Here is a 12,843-nt window from a genome sequence, read left to right on the forward strand (position 1 = left end):
CCTTCCAGCAGTGGATCTTGGGCAGGTGGGCCCAGGAGAGGAAGACTGAAGGGCCAGAAGGCTGAACTTTTGGGGCTGTGAGGCTGGGGGCTCACCTCGAGAGTACAGCGTTTAGCTGGGTTCAGCACCAAGAATCTCCGCAGGATACTCTCACAGTCTGTTGACATGTAGAAGGGGACTCGGTACTTCCCTCTGAGGACTCGCTCCCGCAGCTCCTGGGGGGAGGCGTTACTGGGGGGGGGATCCACCCCGGCTCCCCGCCCACGCACACACACTCATCTTTCTCCCAGTCCTGGCGGAAGTGACAGGAGCTCCAAGCGTCATTCCTAGCAAGGCGCAGAATACGCTACGACTCCCTCCTGGACGCAATCCCCCATCTTTATAATAGGAATGTAGTACTAGATAGAAGTTTAAAAACAAGTTTTTTTTAAACTACATAACTTTCACTTGGAGGAAATCTTGCAGAGAAAGCAAATTCTGCAAGCTGGGTAAGAGGGGAGGGAGGTGGGCAGGTGAGGCAGCATCTGGGGCATCATTCTACTTATCTGTAAACAGGGACCACAGCAGCCACACTACAGGCCAGAGCGCAAGTTTATAGAAGTAAAATGCCGAACACATATCTGGCCAGGACAACTGCTATTTAAATACTAGGCTTACAAAAGGGGAGCAGAGAGGGGATCCTGCCCCCCTTCTCCCACCCCTCCTTTTTCTCCCCTCCCCTGTAGAAGAAATAGGAGGCCCGGCTGCCTCAAAGGATGAGCACTGATTTATATATTTATATGTCACTCTTTTTTTTTAAGGGCTTTGTATGAGGGGCCCTGCTAAGAAAGAGAAAATAAATTCAATGCTCCCTGGCACGGCAGACCAAGGAGAGCTGCTTCTATCCTGAATAACAAACTGAGGGAGACAGAAAATGGAGGGGGTGGGTGAACGGGGCGGGGGGGTGGCGGGGTGAAGGGTCTCCTGGGATGGAGCTCCTTTCTGGGGCATCCTCCTAAAAGGGCTGGAAGGGGCATGTGTCCGGGGGGCCTCCTGGGTCTGCAGATCATTACAACCCGAAGGGTCGTGAATATTTAATGATGACATGACAAGTGCCACTTTCAGGACACTTACCCGGTGCTGGGCAGTGTTCGACAAGCTTTGTGCAAATTACATCTGTGTTCACAGCAATGCTGTCAAGCAGGGCTCTCACGCCCATGTTCCAGATGAGGAAGAAAGCTAGACAGGTTAATTAAGTCACTGGCCCTAGGAATGTGCAGGCAGAAAATGGCAGGGCCAGGGTTCAAATGCACGCAGTTGAGCTCCGGGGCCTGTGCTGTGTAACCACGGCACCACACCACCTCTGTCACGTGATGGTGAGACCTAGCCACCGGGCCATCACCACCAGAACAGCTCCCAAGAGTTATACCCTGGCCAAACGCCAGAATGCACACTCGCTCTGGCTGTAAGTAGATACTCTTAATGTCCCGATCTTTGGTGGGGGGGAGGGGCATTGAGGCTCAGAAAGGGACTTGTCCGAGGTTACTTGGCATGGAAATGACAGAGCTGGGACCTGCCCCCAGCTGCATGTCTCCTTTGTCCAGCAAGGCTTGGGGTGCCTGGTAGGGAAACCAAGACAGCAGCAGGTGACAAGGGCCTGGGGCAGGTGAGATGCTGGCCTAGTGCTTTGCAAAGTCCTCCTGGCTTCATGCTTGGGGCTCAGAACGATTATTCTGTGATAGGGAGCACTGTGCATGCCTGATCTCAGACCCCTCCAATGGCTGCTCTGAGGCCGGTACCTTACTGTCCTCACTGAACAGAGGGGAGACTGGCTCAGAGGGATCAGCTGCTCGGACAGTGAAGGGGGGTCTGCCTCCTCATCACCCAGGTCCCTGCTCTGATGGCCTGTCCTCAGCAATGACTTCCCTGACCTCCTGAATTCCAGTCCTGCAGACTTCCCGCCCGAGCCCACCACCGGGATCCACATGTGAGGACATGCTAGGCAACCCAAACCCAGGCCGGTTCTGCAAAAGAACTGGTCTGAGCTCAAAATGCCATGCCAGGAAAGGTGACAAGAGGCAGAGGAACCGATCCAGACAGATGGAGACTATGGAGACAGGACAACCAAACGCAACGTGGAGCTTGCTTGAGTGCTGGGCCAGGAGGAGGAACAGCACCCAGGGATATTCTTGGGAGGACGGGTGACATCCAAGTATGGGCCATGGGCAGAGGCCAGGCTTGCCTCAACGCTGTATTTCCTGAGTGTGACTGTGGAGGGGAGAATGCCCCTGTCCCAGGAGATAAAGGGACACTGTTTGCAACTATCTCCCAAATGTTCCATCAAGAACGACGTGACAATACCACGGACATATACAGACTGATGTGGCGAATGCGACCAAATGCTAGCAATGGAGGCATCTCCCCGGAGACACCACCTGTTGTTTGTTCCAGTTTGCAACTTTTCTGTAGACTGGCAATATTTCAGAAGAAAAAGGCCAGTGCTACACCTCAACCCACCCGCCCCACTCCAACATGTTTCTTGCCCCACAGCACCGGCCTGCTTGCACTTAGGACCTCTTTTCCTTACTTATTTTGTCCTCTGCCTGGCTCTGTTGCTAGCGTGTCAGTCCACGAGGACAGGAATGTTTCTGTTTTAAGTATTCAGTTCCATGGTTCTGAGTATATCCATGGAGCCAGGCAGCCACCACCACCATCAATTTTAGACGTTTTCATCACCCCAAAACAAGCCCTGTTCTCCACCCGCCGACCCTGCTGTGGATGCAGGGAACCACTCATCTGCTTTCTGTCTCTAGGGATTGGCCTACTTCATAGAACCACGCGATGGGCGGCCTGTGGTGACTGGCTTTTCCCATTTAGTGTGTCTTCCAGGTTTGCCCGTGTGCAGCAGATGGGGGTTGGGCTCTTTTGTTCACACTGTATCTGCAATCCTCAAACAGCGTCTGACCCATCGGCCTTAGACAATAAATGTTTACTGAGGACCTGAGTGGGCCAGAGTTGGAACCCAAGCCTGCCAGCTACAGAGCTTGTGCTCTGAACTCCCCTGCGGCACGGTCTGCTGGTCACATGGCTGTGGGGACTGGGGCCCTGCCTGACCCCCATCGTGGTGTGTGACCTCAGGCCAGCCTGGCCCCTCTGGCCCTCCGCAGAGGTCAGGAGGGTGGTGGGGGCCCGACTGCGGTGGCCGGAGAGACCCTCCCCAAGACAGTAAGATTCCCCATGCCGGCCCTGCCCAGCACCTTGAGGTTGTGCCCGTCGAAGGGCAGGGAGCCACTGACAAGGGTGTACAGGATGACGCCAAGGCTCCAGATGTCCACCTCTGGCCCGTCGTACTTCTTGCCCTGGAACAGTTCCGGGGCGGCATACGGGGGGCTCCCACAGAACGTGTCCAGCTTTGAGCCCAGCGTGAACTCGTTGCTGAAGCCAAAGTCAGCGATCTTGATGTTGGCTTCGGCATCCAGCAAGAGGTTCTCGGCCTGGGAGGAAAGGAGAGCACAGAGGGTGGGCGTGGGGTGGGCAGGAGTGCAGGCTCCAGAGCCGGCCCACCTGGCCTGCCTGCGGTCCTGTCCCTTACTCCCTGTGTGACCTTCGGCAGTAACTTAACCTCTCTGGGCATTTCACAGAAATGGGTAAGCAGAGTCTCTGTCTCACAGGCCTGTTTGAAAATCAAGGGAGCTAATGCACGTAAAAGGCCCAGAACAGTATGTCCCACCCAGTAAGCGCTGTCTAACGTTAGCTGTTATTATCCCATGGGGCCTATAAAGCTGGGGGTCCTCAGGTGATCTGCCCCTCTCTGAGCCTCAGTTTACACTGCAAGGAAAAAAAAAAAGAGGACTGACTGCTCAAGATCCATAAAAATGAAAACGATCACTTTATCCAGCACACCTCCTAGGCGTCAGGCTTTGCGGACTATCACTTACTTGTAAGAGTGGCTGCATAATGTGGGGTTAAAGTACGAATTCTGGAAGAATCCCAGATCCATCACTCACCGCGTGACCTTGGGTAGGTTACCAGACTTCTCTGTGCCTCAGTTTCCCTATGGGTGAACTGAGGGCACATAGCACATATCCACCCTCCTAAGCGTTGCCCAGTCTGACCCGCCCCAAGCCAGGCTACCAGCATCTCTGGCTTCCTCTAGGCCTCCCTGCCTCCTGGTTTATTTTAGTACCACCCTCCCCCACCTCCCACCCAACAAGGGGACAGACCCACAGACACACACTTCAGAGAGATTATCCCCAAGGCCCAGTGTAATGGCCTCTCCCTTGCTGGCATTTGAGGTTCCACTCCAGTCCAGCCCCATGTCTGGTTGCACCCTGTGGCTGGTTCCCACAGGGCACCACTAATCAGGACCCTGAAATCCCTTTAAGCCACTTCCAGGACCCTCCACCAGGGGGCGCTCCTCCTCCAGGTTGGTCTGCGGAATTCGCCCCTACGGGGTGAAGTCAGGCACCCCTAAGAGCTCCCTCAGACCCTCAGTACAGAGACAGTGGGAGTGTTGAGAAACTTCTACAGCAATGTGACAGTGGAATTTTATGTTTTTTTTAATATAACACTAATAATTTTAAAAACTGGGCTTGTGTTTCATGTATCTCTTTTCCTTTCCTTTTTACTGTACTTTTGAAGTATCTATCCACAATGGAATTGAAAACACTAGAGCAAACCTGGTCCTTCACTATAGCCACCTTGGTGGCTCTAAGCCCCCCTTCCTTAAAGCATGGGGTATAGCAGGTGTATAGTAGGTGCTCAAGAAATGATAGGACAGTTTGATTGAGCCAAACAAACATTTCTCTCTCTGGTCTAAGATGAGGAGCCCTGAAATGTGTGGCTTCTCTCCGGGTGGGAGGTGTGCGGGGACCCGGAGACATGCAGCTAGTGAGGGCCTGCTCCTGCTCAGCTCGACCAGGCAGCAGGGTCCCGGTGTTCAGCCCCCTCCTTGCCGGGCGCCAGCTGCACGGTCCTCTCTCAAAGGTCCTTCTCAAGTTCCAAGATGCCTGTGACTCTAAGACCCTGGAGGCCACACGACTCTGGGGCGCTAAAATGTCAATTCTCAAAGTTGCTGAATGTTGTACGGTCAGAGATGCCAAGCCTCCAGAGGCTCCGGGAGTGGACTCCTTATCACATCCCAGTGCCCTTGAACAGGACGCATGTGATGGTCCAGGGCCATTCCAGGACACTTTGTTTCCTTCCCCACCCCACCACTTGCTACCCCATCTGCTGCCTTCTTTTGCCACAAAAACATGGGAAAAAGGTCCAGGGGCCTTGGATGCTGAGGGAGGAGCATGGAGAGAAGCAGGCCCCAGGGGTCTGGAGGTGGGGCTGGGGACAAGCTGGGGAGCTCACAGGGGGCTCACCTTCAGGTCCCTGTGTACAATGTTTTTCTGGTGACAGTAGTGCACAGCCGATACAATCTGGAGGGGAAGAGAGGGAAGGTCAGTTACTTGTGGCCCCCAAAACCCTCAGCCCCCCTCAGACCCCATGAACTCACAACCGAGTCCCTGGACTCCAGGCCTCCCCTAAGCACAGGCCGGGACAATGGGCCTCACACTCCAATTCGGTCACAGCAGGAAATGCTGTGGGACCTGTAAACACACACCTCCGCTCTGACACCCAGACATCAGGATACCCCTGGCAGGGACACGAAAACCCAGACATCACGACTAGCCCCCTCCAGCTTTCACATCGGGAAACATGCATAAGAACATCCCATACACTGACAGACATGTGGCCAGCAGGGCTTAAGGCCCTTATGCCCAGTACAGCTGCATCAGGGCAGCCGGGGAGTCCGGGACCAGCACCCTCACTGAGATCCCTTCACACCTGGCACCCTCACACTGGCATATTCTCTTAGCCACACACCTGATACCTTCACATCTACAGGCCTTCTTCCCCACACACCTGGGAACTCACACCTGCATGACCTTTTACCCACAAACGTATAGAACCACACCTGGGACCGCCTCACCCATATACTCGAGCTGCCATACACACCTTTCCCACACATCTACACACTTAAATACCTGGGCATCTGCACACCTAATCCCAGACATCTTCTAATCCTCGCGCCTACACCCACAGGAGTGCCGGGCACATGCAAACCCTCTCAAGCCACATACCTTCACACCAGGCAATCCTCACACCCACACCTGACACTTGCACGCCTGGGCTGACCCTCTCGCCCACCCAGCTGGGCACCTGCAGGTCTACATCTGGATAGCCTCACACCTGGGCATTTGCACACTTTCTCCGCCTCCACCTCCACCCAGACTTAAGCCATGTTCCCAGGTCACTGGACAGCCCAGACGCACGCCCCAGGGTGGGGGTACCCCCTCCCGGCCCCAACCACAGCCGTGACCCCAACCTGTCGGAACTTGGCTCGAGCTTCCTTCTCCTTCATGCGGCCATGTGACACGAGGTAGTCAAACACTTCTCCTGCGGGGCAGAGGACCACGAGGTCAGGGCGGGCCTGGGGGACCTGTGGGGCAGGGCAGGGCGGGGAGGGGCCTCACCGGCACTTGCATATTCCATCACCAGGTACAGCGTCTTCTCGGTCTCGATTACCTCAAAGAGCTTCACTGCAATGACCAGGGGATGGGGGTTATGTGGGAGGAGACTCCTCCCCTCCTCTCACACTCTGTAACTGTGTGGATGTCTGACTGTAACACCCCATACTCCAGGACACTCAATGGCTCCCTACTGATGGCAAGCTTTTCCAAACCCCTCAGCCCACGTCATCACCTTTTCTACTTTCTCTCTTAAGGATGTCAGCTCTGTGAGGCCAAGGGTTTGTGTCTGTTCTCTTCATGATTTATCCCCAGCATCTGGCACACAGCCATCCCTCAGTAAGTATTTACTGAATAAAATGGATGGATAAATGCTGCAGCCACATCCAGGCCAGACTAAATCCCTGGGGTCTTGTGAAGAGCCCTCTTTCTCCTCTCTGCCTAATGAGAATGACAATGGCTGCTATCAGCGACAACAATCAGACCAGCACCCCTGGCTTGGCGCTAAGTGTTTTGAACACAGGATCCTATCCAGCCTTCCCAGTCACCTTGAAATAAGCCCCCTTATCAGCCTCACTCCAGAGGAGAAATCTGAGGCTCAGAGAAGTGAAGTGACTTGCCCAAGGTCACACAGCCAGTGAGCAGTGACCCTGCTATGAGAAAACAGGTATTTCTAATTACTATGGCAGCTGGTTCTGACTCTCCTTTCCCAACTGGCCTGGTTGGTAGCCCCCAAGCCCACTCCCTTCCTCACCGATGTTGGGGTGGTTTAGTCCTTTCATGATGCGGACTTCCCGGAACAGCTGTGCATGGCCAGAAAAAAAGAAACAGAAAGATGAGGGTGGGCAGTTTTGAGAACCTCCCCAACTTTTCCCCTTCCCTGCTCCCTCTCTCTGGGCCTCACCTTCTGCAGGCTGCTGGGGTTCAGCTGGGTTTTGTCGATGATCTTGATGGCAACCTGGAGGTGGAAGAGGATGCAGGGAAAGGCCCCCCAACTCAGATCACCCTGGGATGTCTTTCCTTTGACCCCTCTCACAGAAAGCCCTCAATGTGGGCCATTCCTAGTGGCTGGGGGACCTGGGTCTCAGGGCCTTTGCACATGCTGTTCCCACTGTTTCCAGTGCTACCGTTACTTCTACAGGGAAATATCCTCTATTCCACAGGGGGGCCTGGGTGGGGTTGCTCCAGGGGCTGTGAGAGTGGGTGAAAGTGATTGAGACCTTTAGGGGGACCCTTTGTGAGGGCATCTCAGACCATTCATCACATCTTTGCTTTGAATGCATGAACTGTGGAACAATAAATAAAAACAGTGGCTAAATAACATTTACCCAGCAGTCACATGTGCCAGGCCCTGGTCTGTGAGCTTCACAAAAGAGAACTCTTAATCCTCACATGAGTGCTAGAATCATCCCCATTTTATAAACAGGGAAACCGAGGAAAAGAGTCATTCAGTCACTTAGCTTGGGTTACATAGCAAGTAAGTTTGTAGGTTGGGATTTTGAAAGAGCGTTGAGGTTGTCATAATAGGGGGAAATTCAGAATGTTACTGAACTCTCATATTTATCTTGCAGAGTAGTTAGGTTTTTTATTTTGAACGACACATTGGGGTAGAACTCCGTAAGTGTTCCAGTACTGAGGGGCCCTTAATGTCTTAATCTGGCTCTAGGTCTGTAGTTTTCCCAAAGAGTTTTGGGGCCACCTCCAATCTCCCCCCAGAGCCACTGGATTATAGAATTGTTCCCCTGGAAGGTCCTGTTCCCTTAGAAGCTGGTCCTCTAGAAAACCCCTCAAATCCTGTTCAAAACCCACATCAGGGGAACAATGTGCTCTTTGTGGAGACGGTCCCTTCGCTTTCCTCATATTCTCACAAAGGGGTTTTCAATTTTGCTAAGCATTTTTAAGAGGATCATATGGTTTCTCTCCTTGAATCTGTGAATGTGGCGAAGCACATGAATAAATTGTCAATTCGAAAAGAACTGTGCATTCTTGGGATGAACCCAGCTTTGTTATCACACAGCTTTCTTCCATTGATGTGCCAGATTTTATTTGCTAGAATCTAAAACTTTTGTATCTACATTCACATGGAAGGCTCGTCCATAATTTTATTTCTTATCTGATTTGTGGTCATCGTCAAACTAGCCCTTCAAATCAGTTGGGCAGTGGAGCCTCTTTCTTTAGTCTCTGGAGATGCAGGCATAAAATTGGAATGTTTGGTAGAATTTGCCCATAAAACCACTGGGGCCTGGTGTCTTTTCTATGTATGGGGTACACAGCAGGCAGGAGGGAATTCCTCCAAGACAGGAGAAATCGTTTCCAGCCACCATCTCTAAAACCGAAGGGGGTGCAGAGGAGTCATAAACCCACCCACCACGTTCTTCCCTCTTAGGTGTGAGACGTGTCACATCTAGGTTACGAGCTCTGCATAGGCCCTTTCTGCAATGCCGCCATACTCAGCACCTACGGCCCACGCTGGAAAGGGAGATGGGGAACTGAGAACTCGGATTCTCTGGTGTTCTCTTGATCACTGGAAGATTTGCAACCAAAGTCTTCTGTTAAAAAGGGGAGTGGCCCAGAGAGATGCAGAAGCCGTGTGAATTCTTAGAAACAGAGTGGTCGGCCTATGACCTCAGATTTCCTGACAATTTCAGGGATGCCTGAAATGGGTTCTCTTCTTCTACCTGAGTTGTTCCGGAAAAACCTGAGATGTCCTCATCTGTCCCAGAGTGAGTCAGGGACTCACCTGAGGTCACAAAGAAAAGTGAGGGCCAAGCCTGACCTCGTCCCACCTTCCGCAAAGCACTGGGGCTGCCGGATTTGGCCCTGAGCCCCGTGCTGCCCCCTCACTCACCTCCCGGCCGGTGAGGATGTGCCGGGCCAGCTTGACTTTGGCAAAGTTGCCCTTCCCGATGGTCCTCAGCAGGCGGTAGTTGCCCACATGGGGCTGCTCCTCAGGACAGGAGGCGATGGAATTCCGGCAGCGGGCGCCCAGGGAGCGGCTGGACCAGGATGGTCCCTTGTCCGAGGAGCGGCCGCTGCCCAGGGTGCCATGCTGGGTGGGGAGACAGGGCGTGAGCTGCGGGCAGTGGCACTGTGGGCTGGGGCAGTTTGGTCCCGCTGTGGCTGCTGGCCCCCCTGTGGCCCTTTCCAAGCCCAGGCCAGAGAGAAACCCAATGCCTCTGAGTCCCCCATCTCTCTCTCTCTCCAACAAGATGTCTCCTCGAACAGAAATGCCAGGACCCCCAAACTCTGCAGCACTCACCCCATGCCAACGGTCACCATTCTCAACACTCTATTTTAGCTGTCACCGTCCCCATCCAGCCCCCGAATGCCATTCCAAACCCATATATCAGTACTGTCTTCCCAGTTTACTGCCCCAAACATTTTCTTCCAATTGCTACTGACCCAAATTCAGCTCCAAACACTGACTTCTATTTTGCCCAGACGTTCTAGTCCCGCATTGTCACCGTCCTTTGGTGGAAAACACTGTTGCTTCCTCCATGGCCCCACCCCCCACCCCCACCCTGTGAATCCCACTGCTCTGGCAGTGCCCTGCCCTACTGTCTCCCATGCCATCGCTCCTATCTGTCCCCCACGTTCTGTTCCTGACGTCCTGTCCCTCCCGGGCCTCTCTCCCCCGCAGGTCACCTGCCTGCCCGCCCCAGGCTGCCCTGTCCTGATTGTGAGCCCCAGGGACTACGCCTTCCTTTCAAGGCTGGGGCCCAGGGTGTGGGCGATAAAGGCAAGCAGAGGCCCCAGCCAAGGAGGCCCTGCTCAGACCCTGGGCCTCTCCTGGGGCTGCAGGCGGGAAGCTGCAGAACAAGGGGAACCAAGGAAGGAAGCGAGCCAGGTGGGCAGCGAGACGAAGGCCTCGGGCTGCTCCTTGAAGGGGATCCGCCAGGCCAGTGAACAGTGATGATGGCCAATATTTAATGAGCTCTGGCCATGAACAGGTCAGCATCCCCATTTTACAGGCAGGGAAACTGAGGCCCAGAGCCGGGATCTGAACCCAGACAGTCTATCCAGAGTGGATGCCCTTCACTATCACCGTACCAGAAGGCTTCACACACCTGCATCATGTGTATTAAGCAGCCTTTACTGTGGGCCACATCCTGGGCTAAGAAGTACCTCATTTACATTTAGTTCCCACAGTAGCCCAGTGATGGCAGTGCCTGCATCCTTGTATTCCGGAGGAGAAACTGAGGCTTGGAGAGAGAAGGCTGTGCCAAGGTCACACTGTTCAATTCACAAGAGGCAGAAAGATAACTGCCACTGCTCAAGTCCTGACCCCAGGCCAGCCGCCCTCTGAGCCTTCCCCTTGGCCTCTGGCGTGGGTCCAATCACAATCGCATTCTCCAGACAGGGGTCCTAAGGCTGAGGCAGGCTAGGTACCTTGCCCAAGGTCACAGGGCAGATGGAGCACAGTGCCTAGAATCCGAACCTGGGCCTGCTGACTCCTGAGCACCGACTTCTTTCCCACATCCCACTGGGCTGCTCACAGCCTCAGGTCTCCGGACTGTGCGAAGGGAGGTGGAGAGCCTGGCTGGTAAGGACTCTGATTCCCACCAAGAAAAGGGCTTGAGGAAGAATCTCTATTAAGTAGCACCAGGGGAACCAACTGGGGGAGGGCTGGCACCCACTGAAGGCAGTGTAGCTAAGGGACCCCCTCCAGGGGCGGCTGGGGCAGTGGGTGACAAAGCCCCCAGGGACTGGGGGTGGGAGCTAAAATTGGCTGGTACCACCAGCTGGCCTGGCTCCCTCCCTCCCGCCTGGCTGGCACCCCAACACTGGGCCTGTTGCTAGGGAACCTACAAAGAGGCTGGGCAATGGGGACCTGGAACTTGGGGTGAAGGAGCATGACCCCACATGGCTGTTGTGATGGTAACTAGGTGGCAGGGCAGGGGGTTCTGAATTCAGATTTCAGGGGGAGAGGTGACCCCTTGCCAGGACTGACAAGCAGGTCTTCCATATTAGTTGGCACAAGGGGATTAGCCACCCTCCAATCTCCACGATGCACAAACCTGAACAACAAGAGGAGGAAGAAGTGCTTGTGGGAACCCCATTTTACAGATGAGGAAACCAAGGCTCAGAGAGGTGAGGTCACTTGACTGAGGTCATGCAGCTAAGGAAGGACAGAAACTAGATTTGAACCCATGTTTATCTGAATAATCAAAGTAGTACTATAGTAGTAATAATAGTAATGGCAGCTACAGTGTGCCTGGCCCCATGCATCTTACTCATCTCCTCTGCTCTCTGAAACATCCCTACCAGGGAGAGGCTATCATCAACTCCACGTAGAGCTACAGAAACAGGCTTGGAGCAGGGAGAGGACCTGCAAGTTTACAGAGCTGATGACAGCCCTGGGTTAAGAATCCACGGCAGTCTGACTCATAGCCACGGTCACAACAGCAAACACGTGTGGGGCAAGTTCTAGGTGCCAGGCCCTACCTGTGTCACTTCAAGTAATCCTCTGAGGGGCTCAAGTGATCAGACCCATTTTCCAGGGCAGGAAACTGGGGCTTGGAAAGGAAGAACCAGTAGTTTGAGGACACAGGGCAAACCAGCTGGCAGAGCTGGCCTCTGAACTCAGGCTGGTGGGCTCCCTGGCACTTCCTGTAGTGGGGTGGCGGGGGGGATCTCATGGGAGACCCCAAATCAGAGTCTGCCCTAGGGTACAATGGATGGAGCCACGTGGTGATGGTGGCGGTAGGGATCTCCATGAAGGAGGGTCCTGCAACGCGGCAGAGATAAACCTCTCTGGTGGGGCTCCGGGATTGAGGATGGTGAGGAGGTGTGGTCAGGGACTAGGGGAAAGGGAGAAAGCCAGGGAGGAGTTTGGCATTGGTTGGTAGGAGGGTCTCTAGGAGTACTGAGAGTGATCGGGAACCAGGGAAATGGAGGGGGGTCTCCCCAAGATTGTTCCGGGCTGTGGTGTAGGGACAGGGGGCCTGGGAAGGGTTGAAGTCAGAGGCCAAGGATCCTTGGGCCAGGGGCCTGGGTATTGAAGAAACTCCTACAAGTCAAAGAAGGGGGTTTCTAGGTGCAGTCCTTAAAACCAGAGAAAGATCCAGGGCCTGAGTGTCCTGGGGAAGAGGTTTCCTGGGGAAGGGGAAGACTAGAGGAATACAGGCTGAGCCTTGTAAGGGTCAAGAAGCCTAGAAACTTGATGAGAAGGCTTCCAGAACACAGACCCCAAGAGAAAAGGGCTTATAGCCAGGGCAAGACCGGAGGCTTGGAGTGCAAGGGTCTTCTGGAAGAAGGACCTGGGGCCAGGCCTTGTGGGCTGCGGAAGAACTCCAGAGCTGAGGAAGGGGCATCGCTGGGAGGCCAGCCCCCAGCAAGCAGGAGG

The 12,843-nt window shown here is 54.2% G+C and overlaps 1 protein-coding gene across 2 annotated transcripts in view; it reads right to left on the reverse strand.

Annotated features, from left to right (window-relative positions):
- MARK4 (microtubule affinity regulating kinase 4) overlaps positions 1–12,843 on the reverse strand; it is a 28,072-nt gene that overhangs the window by 13,930 nt on the left and 1,299 nt on the right. For both annotated transcript variants that reach the window (XM_036885359.2, XM_036885360.2), the window contains exons 2-9: positions 9,346–9,546; positions 7,402–7,455; positions 7,252–7,300; positions 6,504–6,569; positions 6,356–6,426; positions 5,349–5,405; positions 3,237–3,473; positions 96–215 (exon numbers count right to left, since the gene is read on the reverse strand). In XM_036885359.2, coding sequence (XP_036741254.1) covers positions 96–215; positions 3,237–3,473; positions 5,349–5,405; positions 6,356–6,426; positions 6,504–6,569; positions 7,252–7,300; positions 7,402–7,455; positions 9,346–9,546 — 855 coding nt within the window. The remainder of the gene's footprint in view (positions 1–95; positions 216–3,236; positions 3,474–5,348; positions 5,406–6,355; positions 6,427–6,503; positions 6,570–7,251; positions 7,301–7,401; positions 7,456–9,345; positions 9,547–12,843) is intronic.

Source organism: Manis pentadactyla, chromosome 15 (genome assembly GCF_030020395.1).
Source record: "Manis pentadactyla isolate mManPen7 chromosome 15, mManPen7.hap1, whole genome shotgun sequence".
NCBI lineage: Eukaryota > Metazoa > Chordata > Mammalia > Pholidota > Manidae > Manis > Manis pentadactyla.